The sequence below is a fragment of the Teleopsis dalmanni genome, chromosome 1 (genome assembly GCF_002237135.1).
Source record: "Teleopsis dalmanni isolate 2A chromosome 1, ASM223713v2, whole genome shotgun sequence".
Taxonomy (NCBI): Eukaryota; Metazoa; Arthropoda; class Insecta; order Diptera; family Diopsidae; genus Teleopsis; species Teleopsis dalmanni.
Window position 1 is genome coordinate 229,005,034 of NC_051846.1, and position 26,012 is coordinate 229,031,045.

At 26.2% G+C, this 26,012-nt stretch overlaps 1 protein-coding gene across 3 annotated transcripts in view; it reads left to right on the forward strand.

Annotated features, from left to right (window-relative positions):
- LOC119672570 (leucine-rich repeat extensin-like protein 5) overlaps positions 1-22,286 on the forward strand; it is a 35,904-nt gene extending 13,618 nt beyond the window's left edge. For 2 of the 3 annotated variants that reach the window (XM_038083652.1, XM_038083653.1), the window contains exons 18-50: positions 241-282; positions 1,394-1,438; positions 1,564-1,608; positions 2,013-2,057; positions 2,380-2,421; positions 2,772-2,804; positions 3,978-4,010; positions 4,167-4,217; positions 5,415-5,450; positions 5,802-5,843; positions 6,133-6,174; positions 7,156-7,197; positions 8,292-8,327; positions 8,706-8,747; positions 9,015-9,056; positions 9,200-9,241; positions 11,333-11,368; positions 11,988-12,026; positions 12,719-12,754; positions 13,547-13,591; positions 15,292-15,339; positions 15,486-15,542; positions 15,637-15,669; positions 16,795-16,821; positions 16,985-17,038; positions 17,109-17,150; positions 17,999-18,076; positions 18,936-18,977; positions 19,198-19,239; positions 20,115-20,138; positions 20,274-20,294; positions 21,936-22,113; positions 22,180-22,286. In XM_038083652.1, the coding sequence (XP_037939580.1) occupies positions 241-282; positions 1,394-1,438; positions 1,564-1,608; positions 2,013-2,057; positions 2,380-2,421; positions 2,772-2,804; positions 3,978-4,010; positions 4,167-4,217; positions 5,415-5,450; positions 5,802-5,843; positions 6,133-6,174; positions 7,156-7,197; positions 8,292-8,327; positions 8,706-8,747; positions 9,015-9,056; positions 9,200-9,241; positions 11,333-11,368; positions 11,988-12,026; positions 12,719-12,754; positions 13,547-13,591; positions 15,292-15,339; positions 15,486-15,542; positions 15,637-15,669; positions 16,795-16,821; positions 16,985-17,038; positions 17,109-17,150; positions 17,999-18,076; positions 18,936-18,977; positions 19,198-19,239; positions 20,115-20,138; positions 20,274-20,294; positions 21,936-21,953 (1,302 nt within the window). In that variant the 3' untranslated portion in view covers positions 21,954-22,113; positions 22,180-22,286. The remainder of the gene's footprint in view (positions 1-240; positions 283-1,393; positions 1,439-1,563; positions 1,609-2,012; positions 2,058-2,379; positions 2,422-2,771; positions 2,805-3,977; positions 4,011-4,166; positions 4,218-5,414; positions 5,451-5,801; positions 5,844-6,132; positions 6,175-7,155; positions 7,198-8,291; positions 8,328-8,705; positions 8,748-9,014; positions 9,057-9,199; positions 9,242-11,332; positions 11,369-11,987; positions 12,027-12,718; positions 12,755-13,546; positions 13,592-15,291; positions 15,340-15,485; positions 15,543-15,636; positions 15,670-16,794; positions 16,822-16,984; positions 17,039-17,108; positions 17,151-17,998; positions 18,077-18,935; positions 18,978-19,197; positions 19,240-20,114; positions 20,139-20,273; positions 20,295-21,935; positions 22,114-22,179) is intronic. The other variant, XM_038083654.1, reaches the window with a different exon arrangement.
- The last annotated feature ends 3,726 nt before the right edge of the window (positions 22,287-26,012 follow it).

Genomic DNA, 26,012 nt, shown 5'->3' on the forward strand with positions numbered 1-26,012 from the left:
AAAACGAGTTCCTGTCTGAATACCTAATCATGAAAACATTCATTGACTGTATAGTTAATATAGTCATAAAAACTTGTTTTAGAATAATTTCAAATATTGGGTATTAGCAATATTTTGGCTAATACCCAGTTTTAACTGTATTACAGGAAAGGAAAAAGTGGAACATAGTTTTTTTCATAGACATAATTTAATTGTTTTTAGATTAAAAAATTTTGTAATTTGATTTTCTTTTAATCTTAGGGTCGAAGGAGATGGTCTGTTTCTGCAGCACAAAAACCATGTGTAAGTTCTTTAACATTTTAAATGAAAAAATTATGTCCTTATTCTCAATAACTTTCTTTATTTTACCACTAATTCCATTTTTCAACCTTACGTTGTCTTTAAACCATTTTGGGTCATTTTTTTGTTAAAGTTCTTTATAGCTTTTTTGCAGTTAATATATCGAAATTTAACACCACATAATGAAGTGATTTTTGAAGTATTGCTATTACCAAAAAGTCAATTATTTTTTGGGATTGAGAAAAATTAAGACTTACAAATCGTGTTTTTTGTTCCATTTTGGTCCTAATGCGGATAAGTTTATCATATTTATATAGTAGCCGAAACAAACGTTTTCTTTAAATTTTTCTTTAATAGTAACTTCGGCAGGATACGTGTTCTTTTTTTCTGAACTATTCTCATGTATGTTAATTTCCCCTCCAGAACATTTTTTGCCAAGTCAAGACTTGTTATTTTTTCCTTTCAAGCCGTTGGTCAAGTCCAACCACACGTTAGTCTTGATTTTTCTTTGGCTGTCTGTTTGCTGGCTTTCGAAGGTACTACAACCTCACCTTCCAAACATAATTTGCTCTAGAGTCGACAGACAACCAAAATTTTAAACCATATTCAGCCAGTTATTTGGCATCTATCGCCTTAAGGAGCATCGCCATCGAAAAACTACTAGTATCTCATCTATGTTTATGTTTTCATCATTTTCCAATGTTTCCAGAAATGACAAAAATAATTCGTATTTTGAACACTACTATCTTTTAAATAATTTATTTATTTCTTGGAACCTAAAAACTAAAATGAGGGGAATCACAAAAGCAGAATCCCAGGAAATGTTTTGATGACATAGTATAAGACATTAAAATATTAAACCAATTAATTATGTATAGTTCTTTTTTTATGTAAATATCAAATCAACAAAATAAGAATTTAAAATAATAACAAAAAAAATCTTTGACCAGATTTTAATGAAAAGTGCCACATGGACCAAAATGATCCAAAAGATAGGGTTTGTAATTTTTTTTTTTTGGACTAACGTAAAGGTTAAATGCTACAGAATCATTTCATATACTTAGAATTAGACAGTTTTTATAAAACTAAATAAATTATATTTTCTTTTAAACAGTCTACTCCAGGATGGCTTAACTCTACACTACCTACATCGCAACCGGCAAGTACTAAATTAAAATGCATCTATATAAAGAATAATTCGAGCGTTAATATATATATATTTTATATAAATACATGCACGAAAGCAATATAAAACTAAATAAAATTATATTTCTTTCGAAATAGTCTATTCCTGGATGTCCTAACACTACACTACCTGCGCAGCAACAGGCAAGTACTAGAATACGCAATAGTGATTAAATGCATATATATAACTATTGCTTTTAGTGTAAAAATTTAATATATTATATTTTAATTATATACATATGTGCATAACAATCAATATATATAAATGATAAAAATATATATTAAATTAAAAAAAAAACGCCAAAAAAAGTATGACTTAAAGGCTGTGTTCTACAATATTGTATAATGTTGGATATTATGTCGATGTAGTAATGCAGAAAGATATTTGGGTTATCTATTTTTTTAAATTGTATTGAAAAAAAATCATTTTATTTTATGTAGGAACAATGATTGATTGTTATTTATGTGTTATTAATTTTTATGATATTTAAAATACTGAATGCTTACAAAACAAACAACTAAATAAAATTATACATTATTTTTAATAGTGCGCTCCAGGACCGCTAAATGCCACCATGCCTACGCCGCAAGAGGCAAGTACTTAAATAAGCAACAGTCATTAAATACACATATATATATATATATATATAACTAATAATAAGATAGTAGCGTAAACATAAAATACATTGTATTGTTTTGATTAGATATGTACGCATAAAGAGATTTGTTTTTATATTTTTAATATAAGTCATTTTTGAACTCTACATGATCGAATTTCGATAAGTAAAATGAATTATATATATCACACTAATCTTTCTTTTCATCATATCATATATGATATGCAGATATATTATATATATGTATAATATATACTCAATATAAAATTATTAGAATTTTTTTTATTGTCAATCTTAGGGCAGAAGAAGATGGACCATTTCTGCACAGCAGAAGCCAAGTGTAAGTACTCTGAAATTATTGTAATATTAAAAATGTTCAATTAGTAATTTTACGTCGACCCTTCTAAGTAAATAACTTTTGTTTTAACATAAAATATTTTTTTTATATAACTGCTAAACAGTTTTATAATCTTATAATATAAAATCTAATGTATGTAAAGTTAGCACTCTGAAAAATAAAATTTTTATTTTTAAAAATAATACACGTTATATATGAAAACATAACCTTTCTTTTTTTAAAACCCAAAAATGACGGTGACAACTTTACATACATTAAAAATTATTTGAAATTTTGAATATATGTATATAAAGTAGTCCATGATATATACAAGATTGTTTCTTTTTAAATAGGGTACTCCAGCATGGCTCAAGGCTGTTCGTCAGGCAAGTAATAAATTAAGTTAATACCTTAACAAAAAAAATATATTATATCGAAGAAAAAAATGTTACTTTCAACACATTTTTTACATATTATTATATAGCATATCTCTCAGTTATCTTCTTCTTATTTATCGATGTACATTAAATGTTTTCGACTTTATGCGGTGAGATACTAGTACACTTTATAAGTAGTAACCGTTCCTTCGCATTTTACTAAATTCACACGCATCTTGTATTTTTCCAAATATTGATATATATCGGATTATTCATAATGTACTGTATATGTAGGTAATACGAAAAATTTCAACATATGGAAAAGTACAAGAAGCTTGCGAATTTGGTAAAACAAATCTTTCAAAAATAATATTCTAGATTTTTTGCGACTTTTTTTGATCTGATTTATTAATATATAATCCGAAACACAGTGTTTTTCATGTTTCCACCAAATTGACTATAAAAAAATAGGTAAGCATTCTTACCTAAGGCATTCTTTCTAAAACTTGTCTTCATTATTTTAAAATTCTTCAAATATCTCTTAATAAAATTTTTTTTCGTAGGAAAAATTCGTAGATTTTTTAAATCTATTTTTATATATTTATTCGTCCTAAGTTTGATGAAGAAACGAAAAATGCATCTTTTAAAAAACAATTTTTTTAAAAACATTTATAAATTTGAGGTTTTAAATCTTATTTTAAGCTTTAATCTGGTATTGCGAAAGATATAGGTGTCTAGATGAAAAATGAGTTAAAGACTAAATAAAGCACATCAGCCTCAATTTGACTTAAAATTGCTTAAGAATTATAAAAAAGACTTAATTGTCATACAGCGTTATTTAGTTAACAGGAGTGCGTTCTGGCAAGAATTAAAGGACTTGCAACTCTTAATTTTTTGTTCCATAGATGTAATATTATTTGTTAAACTATTTAAAATAGGATTATAGTAAGTTTGTTAGACAATATTTATGCAATTCATGCATGTGGTAACCCGCTAAGAGACTACGAATTTGACCCATAAAACAAATTTTTAAAATTTTTCTCCTTTTTTAATTATTTTCTATTTAAATTAAATAAGCCATTCACATCACATCACACGAGAACTGATTTAATTTTTTATGTAATCTTTATTTTTTTTTTACACTTTTAAAATTTCGTATATATAATATTATATATTTTTTAGAACGCGTGTGCAGCGGCTAGCGATTCCCCACAAGTAAGAAACGTTTCTGTTAAATGATTAATTAATCAAAATAAAGAATTATATTTAATAATTAATTTTTAAATTAATTTAAGTTGTAATGAAATTTATCTTTATTAAAAAGATATTTAAAAGATTCAACTTAAAGAATTTGTTTTAATACCTTTTCAGCGAACATGTGATAACCAACCGAATGCCTGTGGATCCCCTGCATCACCAAATGTAATATAAAAATATTTCGTTTTAACAAATTTATGTTGTATAGTATTAACAAACAAAAAACCTTATTACTTATTATTGACTACAAAAATTAAATATTGGTATTGTGATATAAGTGTAATAGAACCCATGTAATAGATTTTTAAGAAATAATTAATAGATAATATATAATATAAAACAGATAATACATAATAGATAATAGATTATAAATAACAGATAATACATAATAGATAATAGATGATAATAGATAACAGATAATCAATGAATCAATGATAGATAATAATTATTGCAAAAGAAATAATAGAAATGGAAATTATTTACAAAAAAAATTAAAAAATAAAGAAATAAAAAAAATCATTTCCTTGAATGTCCTCCTCATCGTTCGACAGAATCCATTCTTTTAGTATTACTGGTAAGTTGAGTTAGATTAGAATGGAGTGACATGTGTTGCTGTAAAACGTCTATTATTCTATGCTCTGGTATTGCTTTGAAGAACCAAGAGAAAGCTTAAATCAAATATAACAAAATATATTTTTGTTCAAAGCAATATTCCTTTGCATTTTACAGAAAAACTAGTTAGAAAAACTAGAACTAGAAAAAAGTAACAGTTTTGCCATTTAGTCATTGAATTATATAACGCCGAAATATATATCGCATGAAATAATGAAAAAATCAACCTTCAAAGATAGATAACCCTCAGTGAACTTAACACTTCACCTCAAAAAAATAGCTTTTTCAGCATTCAAATTTGATTAACGGAATTACTACAATTTGCTCTCCCACATCGAATAGTTAATACGTGAACAACATTATTTCTCTTCAGATAAAACCATTGAGACATTCATAACCCATGTTGACACATGGGTCTCAAATAGAATGGAAGCTTTAGTGATATATTATTAGGGCGAATCAAGGGGTTTTTATTTCTAGATCATGTATTGATTACAGATAGTAGTTTTTAAATATATTTTCTCATCCCAATTAGTTGAAACTACTGTCTTATACAGGTATCCAAAATACAGAATGCGCAGATTAGTAAAAAAAAATTTAGTAAATTATTAACAAAATTAAAATCATTAGCCCAATTTACATTTTAACACATTATTTCATTTTTTTAGCAAAGTTTTTAAAATTAAAAAATTCATTTGATAAACAAAAAAAATTAAATTGTAATTCTTTAAATAATTCTTTATATAACAGGCCTCTCCACCACGTGCCGGAAGTCCTCAACGAATGGCAAGTATTTAAAAAATTAATCGAATATTTTCATTTTACAATATAAGTAAGGCAATACATATACAATCAGAACATATGAACAAAATATATAAATTATTAAAGTTTCTATACATTTTATTACTATATTATTACAGTCCTTATATTTCATTCAAATCATATTGACATAAATAAATGACGTTTTAACATAATATAGAAACCACTACGCTTATAATAGATTATATTACTAGACGATTCTATAATATATATCTTTGCCAGTATTAAGTGAATCAAAAATACAACAAATAAATATCATTTAAGAAATTATGTGTAATTATTATCTTGTAACAACTGATTATTTTCTTTCATAAACAGTCTAGTCCATGTCCTGCAACTCCTCAACGAATGGGAGAATCGGTAAGTATTCAAATAATTATGATCGAATGTAGGTATATAATTGTAACGAAATTTCTTAAAGTTCTCATAACAATTTAGTCATCCCGACGGGAATTTTTGAAGTGTTCTTTTAAAATATATACTTGTCTAATAGTACATCAAATGCTTTATTAAGTGATACCAGTATAACATATGTTACTATTAATAACTGATTATAAAAGAAAAATTTTCAGACTCTTACATAAAAAGTTTTAAAATTATAATTATTTAAAATATGGAAATATAATTGATTACTTTTTTTCGTAAACAGCCTGGTCCATTATTTAAAACTCCATCATCTGTATCACGTCGGGTATGTATCTAAATAAGTAACATCAAATACATTTATTTATATATTTATTTATTCAAATATTTACATTTAAAATATTATATAAATGTTTACTTAATCCACACAACCAAAATAATGTTAACTATCAACTTTCACATGTTGTGTTTTATTCATATTATTTTGGCAAAAATAATTGATAAAAATAATAAATTAAAACATAATAATTGTGACGACTACCATAAATAAATCAGAGTTACAAGGGGAATTTATATATATAATCAAACTGATAAGACCAAAAGAGGATGCTGAAACCATCCATACTAAAGAGAGCAGGAAACAACTGATGCAAACTCGTCAAATCGATACGGGTAAACAGTTCCCATTCTTACAAATGGAAGACATTAACCCAGCAAAGGCATGCTATCGCTTCGGATGAAAAGGACATGATAGCAAGGAGTTGCCGCAATCCACAGATTTTGTTCTGTTGCCAGTGTGATCAGAGGGGTATGAGATTAATAGAATGTCGCCAAAAATCAACGTTCAGGAAAACAGACGGAGGTCACGGCACTTTATTTAGGCAAATTGTGACTTAGCGCCTACCTAGCAAAAAAAAATAATAAAGAAATCACTAATAAACATCTCATCTAATCCGAATTTTAGCAATAATTAAAGACAAGAGATAAGACTAATTTACTTGCGAAACTTGCTTTCCGCAAAGAGCAGTCAGTTCTTTTGTTAGAGGTTGGTCCAATCAACCAATTGTATTGAAATGACTTAATTTTTGCTGCAGTTTTCTTGTATAAATTTTTTGCAAATATTACTTTACTATACACGGCAGGCCTAGTCTGTTGCCATCCTCACCGAAATTTTCATTTTTTTTAATCAAGATTTTGATGTTATTAGGATAGTGTAGTATATAGATTATAGATTTCCACATATATTATATTAATATAAAATATATCATGTACATATGGAGACTAAATATATTTTTTTTACTATAAACAGCGTAGTCCATGTCCTAGAACTCCAGTAAATATGGAGGAGCCGGTAAGTATTGGAATATTTATCATTAAATATATATATGTACATTCATTCAATATACAATACATATTTTAAAAACCAATTCAATGTGAAGCACATATGACAAATGTATATAAACTGTAAAATTTTATTTTATTTCGATTAATTTAACATAAATTTTACATATTTTTGTGTTCGTGATAGACATAGACAGTAATATTGACAGTAAACAGTAATTTGTGTTCTGGTGTTTTAGTAAAAAAAGTTAAATAAATATTTATTAGATACTTTGTAATCAGTTTAATCTAAGAGTTTACAACTCTTAATATAAGCTCTGGAATTGCTACGGTCAAGACAATCAAGGAAACCTCCAGGGGTTTAAAAATCAAGAGTAAGGTTAAATTAAATGCAACAAAATTTTTTCTTGGTCAAAGCAATATTCTTTTGCATTTTACAGAACAACTAGTTAGAAAAAATAAAACTAGAAAAAGTAGTAGTTTTACCATTTGGGCAATGTAGTTCATTTTGAATCACCGAAATATATATCGCATAAAATAATGAAAAAACCAACCTTCAAAGATAGATAACCCTCAGTCAGTATAGTGTGAACTTAACACTTTACCTCAACTTTTTCAGCATCCAAATTTGATTAACGGAATTACTACAATTTGCTCTCCCACATCAAATAGTTAATACGTGAACAACATTATTTCTCTTCAGATAAAACCATTGAGACATTCATAACCCATGTTGACACATGGGTCTCAAATAGAATGGAAACTTTAGTGATAAATTATTAAGGCGAATCAAGGGGTTTTTATTTCTACATCATGTATTGATTACAGATCGTAGTTTTTAAATAAATTAAATTAAATAAATTTTCTCATCCCAATTAGTTGAAACTAATATCTTAAACAGGTATCTAAAATACAGAACGTGCAGATTATAAAAAAAATTTAGTAAATTATTAACAAAATCAAAAACATTAGCCCAATGTTCCTTGAATTCACATTTTGAAATATTATTTCATTTTTTTTAGCAAAGTTTTTAAAATTAAAAAATACATTTGAGAAACAAAAAAAATTAAATAGCAACTCTTTGAATAATTCTTTATATAACAGGCTACTCCAAGATGTCCCAGAACTCCTCAACGTCTGGTAAGTATTTAAAAATATATTCGAATATTTTTTTTTATAATATAAGCAATATATAAACAATTTGAAATACATAAGCAAAATATATAAATTACTAAAGTTCTTGTATATTTCATTACTATATTGTTAAAGTTCTTATATTTCATTAAAATCATCTTGACAGAAACATAACACAAACATAATGCAGAAACCATGTACATCAAAAAATCAACTAACACAAAATATAATATTGCTTGTATAATACATTGTATTACTCGACGATTCTTTAATATAGAACTTTGCCAGTATTAAGTGAATCAAAAATACAACAAATAAATATCATTTAAGAAATTATGTATAATTGATATCTTGTAACAACTGATTATTTTCTTTCATAAACAGTGCAGTCCATGTCCTGAGACTCCTCAACGAATGGAACAATCGGCAAGTATTCAAATAATTATGATCGAATGTAGGTATATAATTGTGACAAAACTTTTAAAAGTTATAATAAATTAGTCATCACAACAGGAATTTTTGAAGTATTTTTTACTTGTGTTGTAATACATTAAATGCTTCATTTAATGTTATAATTTACTAACTGATTACTCGTATAATAAAAAATTTTTTCAGGCTCTTACATCAAAAGTTTTAAAATTATAATTATTTTAAATATGGAAATAAAATTGATTACTTTTTTTTCATAAACAGCCTTGTCCATTGTTTAAAACTCCATCATCTGTACCACGTCGGGTATGTACCGAAATAGCAACATCAAATATATTTGTTTGTGCAAATATTTATATTTGAAATTTTATATAAATATTTATTAATATATAATTTGATGATTATTTAGAAAACAGAAATAAAATTAATAACTTGTTTTTTTTAAACAGCCTAGTCCATTATTTAGAACTCCTTCGACTGCACAACGTCGGGTATGTATCAAAATAAGGCAACATCAAATACATTTATTTATATATTTATTAATTCAAATATTTACATTTGAAATATTATATAAATATTTATTAATATAATGTATATTTGTATAAGTTAAATCCTGACCTACTTCAGTTAGCCGAAATAATGCTAACTATTATCGTTTATAAGTCGTATTCATTGATATTATCTTGGCAAAAATAATTGATCAAACAAAAAAGTGAAAACATAAGATTTGTGACTATTATAAAATATAAAATATAAAATATAAAATATAAAATATAAAATATAAAATATAAAATATAAAATATAAAATATAAAATTAAAATAAAAAGTAAACTTATTAATTTGCTAGAAGTAAAAATGCAAATTTGCACTAAGTTTTTTTCATTGAGCAAAAATAAAGCAACAGAATTCATAGTAGACATTATTTTAACAAAATAGTAAGTGGAGCTGTAGTCTACTACATCAAGTTGTATATTACTGAGTAAACTAACATAACTAAATCTGCAACGTAAAATAAATTACTTAGTAAACCAACATAGCGAAATTGATAACGATGAAGTCAATTCCATAGTATACCAACGCGGCACACCTTAGTATACTGATCGTATATATTTTGAGGACTTCACAGAACACTCAACAGGATCTGCAGTGAAACAATGTAATCGTTGGTTAAAGTTTGAGGGAACCAAACATACACTACAGATCACTTCTCGCTTAATAAGCTTATTAGAAATACATAGGAATATCATCTTCGAAGAAATAAGAGTCAAAGAACTCTTACAAACGAAGATCGCAACAGCCTTTGTAATTGACTAAGTACGAAAATAGTTGATAAAATACAGTGGAAGACCAGATTCCATTTTTTCCATTAAACGGCTTAAAGAAGAACTCGTAGATATTTACGATATTCATGCCACGATGAACTTTGCCTTAACTTTTGAAAAACAAAGCGCTAATATGGTTCAGACATAATTGCCGCATTAGGACTGGTTGAATTGATTTAAAGGAGTACTTTCTATGATTTTTCTTACTGCATCGCAGTCTTAAAACAGCTTAGCTTGTTATCTTTGAAATAAATAAAAAAGACCTCAAAAAATACCTCCTTGCCATGCAACAATTGTTAAATAGGACATTCCATAACAACAGATCAGAGTATCTACTTTACATATATAAAACAGGAAATTTGAGTCCTTAATCTAACTTATAATTCTAGCAGAGGTAGATAGAAATTTCAATTACTGCTACTATTGACTCAGAGGCAATCAGAACCGTGAAGTACCGTAAACTATCCTAGCTATCAACGATCGCGAAAAGGTCATAAGGTCAAATAAGCACTTTAAATATAATAATGCAATCATACTATAACAGATGAAGCGGAAGAACGAACGAATTCTTCTCATTCGATTAAGAAAGCCGTTTTAACGTCACATTAATGGGTGAAAAAATGATCATATAGTCAACAACCAACCGGATGCATTGATGAAGCAAATATCTAACCAATACTTATGCTGGAAATATCGCAGAGTGTTTCAATGAATGGGACGAACAATAGCTTAAGCCTCATTCTAAACAAACCTTGACATAGACACGGAATATTATAATATCGTAACGTCATCAAGTGCCAACAGTTAAAATTATAATAATACTACCATACCTTTTCTAAAATAAACTACAAAGAAAACAAACAATACTTGGAAAATTATATACATATATAAAAAACAAAATAATTTTTTTTTTGAACGATGTAGTCCATATCCCTTGAGTCGTCCACGAATGTCGATATCGTCCAAAATATGTAAATTATGATAGCTTATAACCTTCATTTGGTCGTATTGAAAGAAACACTCTTAAACACTTTTAGTGTACTGTTCTTGAACGCTTTAGAACAGGGAACAGCTTAAAAACCCTGAAAAGTTTAAGAGAACTGGTCTTATTCATTAGAACAAGCTTCATTATATATAACACACATGCTTCTCAATTGAATGCAATTAGAGAACACCTCAGAGATCTTATACTTAATATTTTTAAAATAATATATACTCCGAAAACAAATTGGTTAACAAATTTTCTTTTCATATAAACAGGCGAGTTTTTCCACATCCTTTTGTACGCCGCAAGGGGTAAGTATTTATTTATGATTTATTTATTTAAGATATTTATTTTTATATATAGCTTAAATATTATTTTTATATAATTATTTATATTAAAAATATGTGAAGAGTCATCTTCACACATATACGATCAAAGTATCAATATAAGTATCGCGCATATCTAAAGAAAAATGTAAATAGTTTGCATAATAGCTTAAGATATTATTTTATAGATATTTTTTTATTAAATAAAGGGGCAAAGCAACTATTTAGTAATAAATTGTTTTCAAAAGCTTATACGTAATATATCTAATAACTTGAAAAATGGTTTTCTAAATAAATGTTTTTATTCCACAAAACACCAAAACGTAAACATGAGTTATGCCTTTCTAAAAAGAGTATATATCGTATAATACTAAAAGATCGCAGTCTGAAAATACCAATAAATTAATACATTCAGTTCAACTACTTAGAAAATAATTCTTTCAACATACAACTGACTGTTTGGCGTTACTTTAGTACTTTAGTATATTCTGGAAATGAAATATAGAGTATTCTGATGCTATTACTTCAAATAAAATATTTAAAAATACAAACTTTTTGAAAACATATAAAGAGCGGAATAATAATATAATAATTCTTTTTATAGGGTAACCGATTGTGTCCTGGAACGCCTACAGTGCAAGAGGTAAGTATCGGTATAAATATCACCAAATTTATATATTTAAAAGCATATATAAAAAAATTTTATTGATCAAGTACATTCTATCATAATGTATAAATCTTAATGATTATATATTTTTTTAAATATATTATACACGAAAAATAATATGTATATACATAATATATACATAATACTTATTATAACGTCCAACAGGTATTTAAAAATAATTCATGTATTAAAACCTATTTAAACATGTTAGACACTCTACATAAGTTAGAACTAGGTTAAGTTTGTTTTTCATTATTATTTTATCTATTTTTATGATTAAGAGCTAACCACTAGAGAATATTATACTAAAAAAGAAGCGAACTTAGAACAGTCTTGGAATTCCTCAAAATTATTAATAAACCATTTTATATTGTAAGTTATTTTGTTCATATATTCCATATAATTTTAATTTATAAAATTCAAGATACTGCTTTTTAATCCAATAAATTTTAATAGACTACTATATATAAATAATAGACTACCTATGTTACTTAAGAAAAATATATGTTGAACAAAAAGTATTAGTGTATGTGATCTATATGTAATAGCGATATAAATATTATTGCAATTCAATTATTGATTTGCTCATATTCAATATTAATATAAAAAATTACTTGTATATATGCAAAACTCAAGGAACTAAATATTACTTTTTTTACTTTAAACAGTGTAGTCCTAGGACTCCAGAAAATACGGGACGACCGGCAAGTATAGAAATGTTTAACAAATAGAATAGAAATGTTTAATATACATATATATATTTTTATATATTTATATGTTATATGTATTCATTGAATATAATATATATATTATAAAAATCAACGGCAATATCTGCTAAATTTTATTTTGTTTCGTTAAATCAAACAAAAATGATAGATTGAATGCTGAAGCTTGGTAGTTACAGTCCAACAAATTATATACAGACTATAAACTAAATAAATAAAAATTCGAATATTTTTAAAATCAATGATGATCATCACTGGGCAATACTTGAAATAATGTTGTGTAGTCAACCAAATTTTTGAACAACTTTAACGTCCAAAAAATAATTTCCTTACATTGGCAAATTAGTTAACGCTAATTTTGTTTAGAGTGTGTAATGATAACGAATATCGGCAAGTTGACATTTGGCAGTAACATTATTTTCTGTGTAACAAGTTATCGAAATGTACACATCAAAGAAATCACACAATTTTGTATTGACAAGCAAAACATGTTCTTACTTCCGGCGCAGTAGCTCCAAATGTCATGAAATATTGACAGAATACCAGTAATTGCGAAAAAAGTCTTTTTTACTTTATAACAGATCTTGGGTATCGCGAAAGTTTTTATATAATACCGAATTATGTATATGGCCTATAATAATAATGACATTATAAAATGATAAAATAAAAAACCTTTTTAATAATGCAAGTGTTTGAAAACATTTGGATACTAATACTACTAACGATAGTAGTTGTTTAATACTAACGATATTTTTTTTTGTTTTTAAATAGGTTGATAAAATATTTACTAGCACTCCCGTACCACAGTCCAGGGAGGTAAGTATTGAAATGAGTACCATCAAATGTGTAAACATATTCATCCTTGTTTTTATGAATTAGTAAAAATTTTAGTTCAAACATATGTATAAATGTGATATTATATATGGTATATTAATCGTATATATTAAGAGAAAATTTTAATAAAATGTAACATAAATTTTATATTCTCATATCAATTTAAATTAACAATATATTAGCAATAATATAAAAACTAGATAGATTTTATAATTTAAAAATTTTCGCACTGCAAGAAATTTATATATTATAATATAAATTATAATATAATTGTAATATAATTATAATATTATTGTATATATAATACACATAAAAATTATGCTTAAAAAATATTCATTTATCATATAAATACAATTGATTTTAGAAATCCATAGACTTTATTCATTTACATATTCTATAGCAAAATTATTTCAACACATCTCTTCTGTTGCATAATGTACTAAGAACTTTAAAGTAGTGCTCAAACCTCTTTCCCATGGGCCACCTATTGCAGTTTATAAGCGGATGCTAGTCTAAAGGTCACAAATAATTAGCTGTGGAAGCAGTTCGAAACATTTATTTGATTTATATCATTCAATCCAGATAGACATAATTTTTTTCTAATATATTTTACAACTGATTACTTTTCTGGTCACTTTTATTGATCTTTGCTGGTTCTTTTTAACTCAGAACTAGAAATATGCCTTCGTAATATGCTTAGCCATGATTGGTTTATAAATATATATCATATTTGGAGTTTCCTCTCATTATGCTTTATGTGTGTATATTGCGTTTAAAGTCATCAACTTATAATATAGTTGTATATTTATATATATAATATTAAATATATAAATTTATCTATATACATATATTCTATATATAATCTATAATCTATATATATAATTTTATACTCAAAAAGTTGATGCTATTATTCAAATATGGTCCACACTTTCTTTTGATATTTATATTTTTGATTTAGCAATCTTGTTAATAATTAGATATACATCAACTAGTCCAAAGGAACAACTTAATGTAATTAAGAAAAAATATAAAGATATAAGTAATTTCTTTATCAAATGCTACCCTTGTCTAAAAGTAATATATACTACATATTACGATAATAATAGTTATTAGTTAAGAATAATTGTTTTTATTTAAATATAATAATTGTTATTGTTAATAATATAAATTATCAGTAATTGTTTATAAATATAACATATTTTGAAAATAATTAATATTAATTATTAATTATTATTAATTTTAATTATTAATTATTATTAATATTAATTATTAATATGCATTAATAATAATTATTAATATTTATTAATAATAATTATTAATACTTAAAGAAATAAATTGTATTAATTATTATAAATGAATAATTTTAATTGTTATTAATAAACAATATTGATTGTTTGTAATTTGTAGTAAAAATTTTCGAGAATTAATAATATTAAGTTTTATTAATTTGGGATTATTATTGGTATTAATTGATAATATTATTTGTTATTAATAAGTATTATTATAAATTGCTACTAATAATTGTTATTAATTGTATTTACTATCAATTTACTATCAATTTTAAATTTTATAGAATAGACTACAAATTTGTGCAAAAAATAATATATAAACTTCAGTTATATTAATTACGAAATATTTGTTATATGCTCTTAAGAATTTATTTATTAATATTTTCTCTTAAGGGCACTCCTTCAAATCCTTCAACTCCAACATGTCCAAATGTATCGAGGGTAAGTTTATTTTAAATTTAAATATTTTCGTTCAAAAATTATAATAAAAGATTATTTAATGTTATGTAATAATTATTTATATATTGACTACTAAGTTATCAGAAAAAACAATATATAAACAAAAGCTTTTATTTTTTATTTTAAAGGAATTTTTCGCACCTCAGAGAGCACGTGCGAGTACACTTGATTGCAGTGTAATACCTGTAAGTATATTTCCTAGTTTTCCACCAATTAATTTGAAAATATATCAAAATAGTTTATACAATTATATAAAATATATATTAATATTTTCTTTAGCGGATAACTGGTAGAAACATAGAATTAAATTTCGTAAGTAAATCAAAATTATTTGAGTAAAATATATTTTAAGTTTTTTTAATATTTCAAAATCAATTTTCTTAGATAATATAAGTGTCTTTTGATATATAAATTCTTTCAAGAAAAATTTTTTTACATAGATAGAAAATTATGCTAGTTTAGGAACTAAATAGGTGTAAAAACTTGAAGTTCTTCTTATTCGTTATAATATGATATTTAGCTTAGCCGTTGCAGAGCACAGAGTGCAATAAAGGGAATAATACCTCTGTAATATAATGATTTCTCTTTGGCCTTAAAATACGCTTCAGTATAGGTGACGAGTTTTTCATCGGTATCAAATCTCCTTCCCCTATAGCAGTTTTATAGATCTGTGAAAAGGTATAATTTACAAAGAGCAAATCAAGCAAATACGATGGATCTGGAAGCAATCTCTTTACTTAAAACGATCATACAGATATCAGGCTTTATAATATTTTTTGCCAAAATCATACACCCGATCGCATATCATATACATACATCATATCGCATAATATACTATTAATTTTAATACGATCAGCTTTCAGTAAAATATTCTGAAACAGATCTGTAACCACAGACTAGGCAATAGCCGTCAATTAAATACATATTTTTATTAAGGGTACAAGATTATATACATTTAAGTTGTATAAGTAACTTTTAAATAAAATATGAATCATATAATAACAAGAATTCGCAACTTAACTTAACTCAATCGACAAAAAAGGTGGTTCTGTAAACTACGCGATCAGTCTTTTGAATACATAATTTGATTCAATGAAGGGTGATATTTGACGAACGTTCAATGATTATAGTATTTCTCAGTTGTTAATAGAGAAAATAAAAATTAGACAACTAATGATTTGTTATATATATATATTAAGAACACGCTTTTTATTGTGACCATATGTTCAAAATATCATTCAAGATAATTTGATATACAGAAATGATTTGATCAACAATAAAATTTTATGATTATCTCTGATAGATTTTGTAAGGAAATAACCTCACATAGATTCTTACTACTATCAATATTACAATATGGCTTAAAATACAAATCAACGTATCTAACTACTTTTATTTTAATAGCAATAAAATATATATTTTTTTCTCACTTTGCAGGAACTACCTCCTCGCCAAACCGGAAATGTAAGTTATTTACAAAAATTGTTCTGCACATATAAATAAGCGTATTTTAGATATATTTTCAATAAATAATTTCTTTCTTTTTGCTTTGAGCTAAAACTATAAGTGTTTCCCTAAAATATTCCTCATATAATATTTTTAATGTAAATTCATTTTACGACTTTAGCGGGACGCTCCATGTCCAAGGACATCAGCATCACAGCTACGGCATGTTATGCGAGTAAGTTGTAGTAAATCATATTTAAGTAATTTGAATATCATATATATCACATATTTCTCTACATTTTTAGATGCAGAGAGCTCGAAATATGCGTGAAAATAGTTGTCAACGCGTAAGTACAATTACTTTATCATTCTCACAAAACTGCAATTAAAATCACAAATACTAAAATAATACTGAATATAACAATTGATATCATTTCTAAGTGGTCTAAGTGCAAACTTCATTTTTAAGTAGACAAGTGCAATACCATCGTCATATTTCACAATTGTCGGTTTATTACTTTAATTCAATTTGAAAACTCAATCTTACTTGTAGAAGTCCATGAAAAGATTATTTGTGGAACCCTGCCAGTAACTTCATATTCTTTCCTGTAATATTGCAATTTCAAATCAATCTGGTACCCTTATGAATTTTATTCGATCAAATATTTTCACTACCTATACAGATATTAGAATAAAGGTTATAATATCATCATATTTCTGCTCACCTAGTTTTTTCTGTGCTTTGGACAAGTGGTTTGTGCTGATTTCGGCTCTTTTACTTTTTTGTATTATGGGTATTTTATAGCAGAATCCAAATCCTCATCGTCCATACAACTATGCATTTGCTTAAAGTTATGATTTCTGCTCCGTGATTTCTGATTTTTGAGATCTCATATGCAAAAATGTACTTGCTCATTGAAAGTTGTACGTTGACTCGCTTTTTGTAGGTTTTTTATGCCCCTTTGTGCAGGCTCTGTTCATATCGGCTATGTTACTAGATCATTAATAAGCAGTTTTTATTTGCACTTGCAATATCCAAACCCCTTTAATACTTTATCTAATCACACAATCAAATATTAGTGTTGAGAACAATCGCAGAAGAAAGAAAGACAGAATAGGATTCGTCAAAATAAAACCACAAACAATAATTTAAAATAATAAACAGAAAAAGTAATACTAAATTTTTTTTATATAGGGATCTCAGGGATCTCAAAGTATGTCTGTTGGGCCACGTCAATCTCAGTCGCAATTCTTAGCAGTGCCACGTCCCCCGGTAAGTAGTATTATATACTTATATACAAATACTGTTAACAACAATAGTATTTATAACTAAATATTGCAAGGCAATTAATATCATTAATATGTGCTGTGAGAGTTTTGCGATTAGTAAAAATTTTTCTCAGCAATTGAATACCTGCAGTGTTCAGAGTTGTTGGGCTTGTATAACCAACCTTCATTATTTTCCAAAATAGTGCCTCCAGACCAGTACCTCATACTACGCACTGACTTACTGTGGATACAATGGTGTGTTGCCAGTTATTTGTAGATTTACGGTCCACATGAACCCCATCACTGAAGAAAATTTCTACGAAATCGTTCAGAGATTGTTAAACGATACAGATTGCAAGATGGTAAATCTGTCCCTAAAGATATGATAGTTTGGATGATAATGTTGTCAAATCAGAACTATAAAATGGATAACTCATTGTATATCACAATTGATTGCATACACTATTATACTCATTTAGAAGTTCTAATGTTGAATAACAAGTAAAAATCTCTGGATTCAGTTGTTTGTTGTGATTGTTTAACTACATAGACTCTTTGGAGGTTGCTATTATATAATTAATCACACCTCAAAACTAATGCTAATCAATTATATTATATTCGAAGAAACTTCTAACTGAAATTACCACTTACTTATTCTAAAACAAACATCAATGTAGCGAGTTGTTGTTTGTTTCCAAAGGCATCCATTGGTATTTTTAAGGACAGCTTAACTTCATTACAATATGTTTAAATAAAAGTTTTTTAAAATTGACTAATAGAAACAAATTCTGATCATTTGCCTAATGTTATAATTTAATTATTTTTAATTTGCATTAATTTTCTCACTTTTGTTTCAATTATAGCGCCGAAGATGGGGCATTCCTATACGAGAAAATCAGAACTGCGTAAGCAATTAATATTTTGTATAAAAATTCATATTATAATACTGTACATTACATATAACACTAGTAAAATTAAACTAAATATTAGTAATTCATTAATTATAAGCATATTAAAGCCATGTTACTATTGTAAAAATATCAGCATCTTCATGATTTTTTCTTAAAGATGTGAATATTTTTAATATATATAAGATGTTAAAAAAAAAGTTTTATTTTAAAATAGGATGGACCATCATGGATTAACACTTTGCCTATAGTGGACGAGGTACGTACTAAAATAATATACATACATATAAATATTTTACTGCGCAAAATTTGGAATAAAATACATAAATATATTTAATAGTTTAAATACTAAGTATATACTTAGTGTACAAACTTTAAGAAAGAATTATCAGAATAATACAGAAAAGGTGTTGGACTTGGGGTTATTTATTTTTATTCAATTCATTTCTAAACAGAATAGAGAGGTATAAGAAATAAAATACATTTGTGCCGCTTCTAAATCAGCTACTTTTAATTCAGGAATTCTCCTGATGAAGGCAGAAGCGAATTTTCCGAAATACGTATAGAAATATAATAGAAATTGACGCTGGAAATAAAAATTAATATTCTTAAGAAAACAAAGCCGACTTTAAGGTCATATATGTTAACTTAAAGATATACCATTTTTTTAACTAAACATAGAGTTATAAAAATTAGTATCGTTCACATAGTAAACTGATAAAAGAATATTATCAGTAAAAAACCTGGTGAATATTTTTGTGGAGTGTATACAAAATATATAACCTAATTTGAGAGTTACTGAAATGAATAAGCATATTGAATAAATATAAATACATACTTTTACATAGTCTTAATAGCCATATCCTATTTTTAATCGAACTTTTATAGATCCAAGGCAACAGAATTATTTATTTTCTATTAAATTGCGTTTTATTTTTTATTTTTGAATTATTCCATCGAAATTTTTTTTTTATAATTTCAACTTTTATTTCGAAAGTTTATTTTAGTATTTGTTTGTATACTCGTATATTCTAATTTCTAGGAATAATTTATTTCAAATTATTTTAATTTAATTATTAAATACTTTCATACGCATAACTTAAAAAATATTGACAATATAATTTTCCATCTTAGGTTCAACATAATCAGACTACGGATGTAAGTTGAATAATTTATTAATCACGAGTTTTTTATAAATAATACTTTGTATTACTTGTTGATTTCAATAATCAACAAGTAAGAAAACTAATAGTTATATATTATAATTTCATTTTTTTTGTTTTTTGAAATTAGTGTTGTCCTGAAAGAGAGGAGGTGAGTGTTTTGAATTAATTTATTGTATTTATTGACATAACTTTTTGTTAACAAAGTGTTCATTATTTAAAGGTATATGTAAGATATTTTAATGAAAATAGTTTTTTGTCAATTCAAAAAATAGTTTTTATATAAAAAAATATTATACAAACAAATTTTCATATTAAAACTAAAAGACTATTTCTAAGAATAGAGTTCATATAAGCCTCAATTTAATAAACACAAAAAAAAAATATTCATTATATTATAAAAAAGATTTGTTCCCATTATTTTCAATTCTAAAACCCAAATCAGTTTTTATTAAGTATTAAGGTTGTATCACAATACTTGATTTACACCTCTCACTAAATTTTTATAAGCATAAGTACTAACCGTTTATCATATACATCGAACTGTGACCAAAACGACCGGAAAAAATATTCAAAATATATTATCCTAATTAAATAAACACAAAACTGCACTTAAGTAATAGTTACTTTCATAACAATCCATAAAACATTTACTTTCATAACAAACCATCATTCTCCTGCCATGAATCCATCATTATTTATGCTTATCTGATATACTGTTTAGTCAATAATAACCATTAAACCAATTTCTTATGTACTAGAAGACCATATGACAATTGCTTTTAACATTGTTATTCGGCAAATATCCCAGCGAAATACATTAACAATAAGCAATGGAACACCGTAGTACAGTAGAGATTACCAAATTCATAAAGATCTTTAAGTACTTTGGCATTTCACAAAATTTGACCAAAATACTTTCGACAATTTTATTTCCAACTTCTTAACTAAAACACTTACTTCGACTAGAGACTTAAACTGATCAGACCACCCCGTCATAAGTCAAACTTAAACTTTAGTTATCATTAGAACCCTTACTACTCTTTCTCTTTGCTCTTTCTCTTTTATCATGCAAGAACATTTCATCTTTAAACTATTTATTACTCTCTGTTATTTTCAGTCCAATTATAAATAGTAATGCCAAATATGGAATCGATGATCATTTCATTGTCTACATAACATAGCTTCTACGGTGTTTTCGGCACTTATACTTTCTGCAGCCGGTATGCCTTGTGCATGGCTGATCTAGCGAGTGATATTTGGGGAAAAACTTTCTCCAAAATTAAATTAAAATTATAAAAAATTTAATTTTAATAATTAATTTATTAATAAATTATAAAATTATCATGCTTTTGTAGTCAATATATACATTCCAATGTTGAAATTAGTGTATACTTTTGCATATGTTTAAGATTTATATAAATTACATATAACATAATATCATGCATTTTACACAAAATATAAAATTGAAGAAAAATTTTATTGTAATTTTAATAAAATAAAATTAATGATTTTAAAAAATTATATTTAAGGAAAAAATACGGGTATTACTTATGTTATTGGCACTATACATTACTATTTCATATTACTTTCCAACTACCATATATCATTTTAACAGTAGTTTTTCTAACAAAGATGATCGGAAAACGATAACTTTCTAACTCTAGTTATTATTAGGAAAACTATTGCAAAAATAATAACTAATAACTAAATAATAATTAACAATATTATGTATAAATAATTTTGTTTTATGTATTTCTTTATTAATTAATTTATGTTTTCAATATTTTAGATGTTTGACTCTTGCTAGGGTAATACGAGACGTCAATCAATTATCCATTGATTGATGACTTATATGAATCGGTAATGAATACTATATATTTGAAAAAGAGTTGGTCATTGGAACGGAGGGTTCACGCAATGAATAGAATTCCGAAACGAATTTCTTTAGATGACACTAAAATCAAATAGTATGTATACCATGTTATGACGTCATTTCAAAAATTATCTTAATTTATATTTTTTTGTTTTTTCAGGGGATGCGAATGGATTAACAGATTACTTTCATACTTAAGGAAATGGAATACTGATATTTTTGAAAACGTTTTATTTATTAATATATTTCATAAAAATACTTATATATACAAACTCAATAAAATATAAACAAAAACTATTTAAATTTTTTTTTATTTGCTTAATAAGTTTCAAGATTTGCAAAGTAAGGGTGTTTTATATTTGTGACAATTATCTGCTATTGAAAAAATTCATATATATATATCAATTAATTTTTTTGAAAATTTTTAAAGATAGTTTATTGAATAAAAATTTTTTAAATATGACACTGATATTTCTTTGCTGATACTATTATTAGATAATTTTTAACAAATTATCATGAAAATATCAAAGTAATTGTGATTACTTAAGTTATTGTAATTAAATAATTATTGAAATAAAAATGTTTGCAGACCCATTCACCATTATAAGCTATTAAAAGCCATCAATAAGCTAGTAGTATATTTTCCAGAGCTTATTTAGTAAGTGCAAAATATTCAGTGTGTTTTAACATACTTAAAAATAAAGTATGGAATATTAGACCAAAAACCCTTATAAATAAACTTCCCACAAGGGAAATTACCAAAATTTGAAATATGTATCATATTATTTTATATGTAGGTAAAATGTAAACAAACAACAGCTGAGCTATAAACAAACGCACTAAGGAAGTATTTAATAAAAGCTTTGTTTTATGTAATGGATATATAAAATATATATAAATAAATGATTTAATATATTAATTATATATATAATTTTTTGTGTGATATGTTATGAATTAAAGTATATTTAAACAAACAAAAGCTATCTTAGAACTTTCAAGAACTTTCTGACACATAAAAACTCTTTCACATCCAATAAGTAACTAACTATCAATAACTATCAATAGAGACGACAAAATCTTAAGTTACTCAACTAACTAACTAATAAGCAGTGGAAACTTGTTCAGCATATCTCGAAAAATACATTATTTGATAATAGTAATGATCAGATCAATGGCATTATTCCATCATACTTCTTCAAAAAGAAATGCAAATGTAGATCGTTCACAAAAATAATTGACTAAATTAAAAGTACGATGCAAATATAACGATATAGAATTTCCAAAGAGTCATAATCCTTTTGGTTTGATAAATTACTAATATATTGAATATAAAATCTTTAAATCAATGGGTCATGAAGTTTAAAATGTCCAATGTAGGTTTAAATTTATATATTAGATTATAAAATCCACGCTTATTAATAAATTTTTAGCTTCGCGAGAAGTTAAAATTATAATATAAGACAGAAATATTGGTGGAATAAAATTTTTTTATTATAATCTTATAGATAATTTCATGGCATTTTGACCGCCGAGGCTACGAGTTACATGATCCATGCGATCTGTCCAATTTTTAACAATTTTTTTCAACAAATGTGGCTGTATAGCGTCAATGGTGGCATGAACATTGGCTTCCAATGCTTCAAGAGTTGCTGGTTTGTCGGGTGCCGTAATCGAGAGACATTAAATCGCTCGAACAAGAAGGCCAGTTAACAGGACCACTTTCGGAAATAAAGTTGTTACCCAATTGAATTGCAATATATAGATTGTTAAACGCGCTAAATATCATTGATGTTTAACTGATTATTTTTGAGAAATTGCTGACAAAAACTCAGTTAGCAAAGCTCGAAAGCGCTAGGTATTTAGCAAACAGATGTTTAACTGATTAGTTTTGAAATTGCTGACAAAAACTCAGGAAAGCTTGAAAACACTAGGTATTTAGCAAACAGTCAACTGTTAATAGTTTAAAATCGGGAAGAGTAAAATTAGTGCGCAAACGATCAATAACTGCCCGAATTAGTTGATGGCCGATTATCTTGACCGTAAAATGGACAAGTTTCTCTATGAACTTCACGAAGAGAATTATGTTTTTCAAAGTAAATTTCCACAATTTGCAAGCGTTGCTCTAGCGTTAAATGATTCATAATAAAATGCCAAATCAGTTTGACATTCTCAGCTATCAAACCATAGTTATCGCTATCGATAGTTCGCATACAGCTAAAAAAAACACTCGATAGATGTGCCAGAGCTTAATTTCGTACATCAGACATTTCTATTCTGGCAGAATAGTCTGTTGCATCGCTACTGAGATTAAATTTTAGTCAAAATTTAAAATTGAGTTTTGTTAAGAAAAGCTGGCTTACACTGCATACAAGGCAACTGGTACGGTTGTAATATAAATCTTCATCAAAGGCGTTTATGATTTAATTAACAATGTCTAATCAGCGAATGTATGCTTTTCCAGGATCATATCATCCCCAACGAAATCTGCCGCTATATATCTTAAACGAGTTACCGGTCTAAGGTATATTTTTTAATTCTAAAGTTTTAGCACAACGATTATTAACACTTATAGCATAAATGAAGTATAAAAAAGTGTTTTTGGGGCCAATTTTTCAATATATATTTAAGTCTCGATTTAAGACAAAAGTGAGTTCTTCTTTTAATTGAAATGATCATATTAGTGTGCAATATCCAACACTAAAGGTCAGCCCTATTGTACGGATGTGTAACTTATAGCAAAGCCTTAAAAACTGCCATAAATTGCAATAAAGCAATTACAGATAGCACAAAATCTGGCTTTAAGAATACTAATTAAGATTCCTTGGTATATTAGAACAACAGACAAACATAGAGATCTAAAAATCGACTCAGTGAAAAAATATATCAAGAACAAAGCCCTAAAATTATTCACAAAAGTTGATACGTTGTCCTAAGCCGCTCTAACAAACCTTAAGTCCACCTCAGGACGCACAGGAAGATATACTGATCTACGGTCCGTCATCAGTTAGAAGATAAATAAATAATAATGATTCTAGTATAGTTAAAGTTTAGTGTGGGGCAGGGCTAAGCCCCCAGCCACTAAAGAGTGAAAATGCGCAATAGCACTAACTCAAATCACAGCAACAACAACGACTAAAGGATTAAACCACTTATATGTGTAATATAAAAATAAATCATTTTTTTTTAATTTAAAAACTTAAGCATGCTCATTAAGTCAATAAAATTTTCAATTTGAAAACATTAAATAAAAAAATTAATATATCTGTTAAGTTTTTGGTTTTAAATTCTCCGTTTAATTTTGGCCATAAATGTGTGAAATTCGATCAAAATTCTAAAATAATATAATTTATTGGTCAAGTATTGTTAAGTCTCAATAATCATGTTTTGCTTGTCTTAAGTCCACTCAGTATTGCTTACTCCATCTTATGATCGAACAATGAACCTCGATAAATAGTCGTTTATAATAATTTAAGAACGAAGAAGAAGTATGTGTCTTCACAGAGCATAAAATAAAAATAAAACAACTCCATGAGGTCATAATAACGTAAGTTATTATAAAATATATATATATATATATGTAAGCAACATATAAATGACTTAAATTATGATACATAAGAGTCGTTGCTTAGTGTTTTAAATGTCTGAATTAAACTATTCAGATAATTCGCAATTCACGCACGACATTTTATCAATGTCTCGCAGATCGCAGATATATAATTCTACATAAAAATATAAATATTTATTCGCTCGTATAATATGACAGATACATTTGCATTTAAATTTCAATTGTGCAGTTACCTACCACGGAAAGCATAACATCTGAAGTTAAGTAATCTGGCTTACATCACTTAAATATTTAATATCATTTGATGCAAATCTTTTTCCATGGAACCGCCTTTTTAAATTTTGAAACAGGTAATAGTCACTGGAGGACAAATCTGGAGAATACGGTGGCTGAGGAGACAATTTGTACCGTAATTCATTTAACTTTGG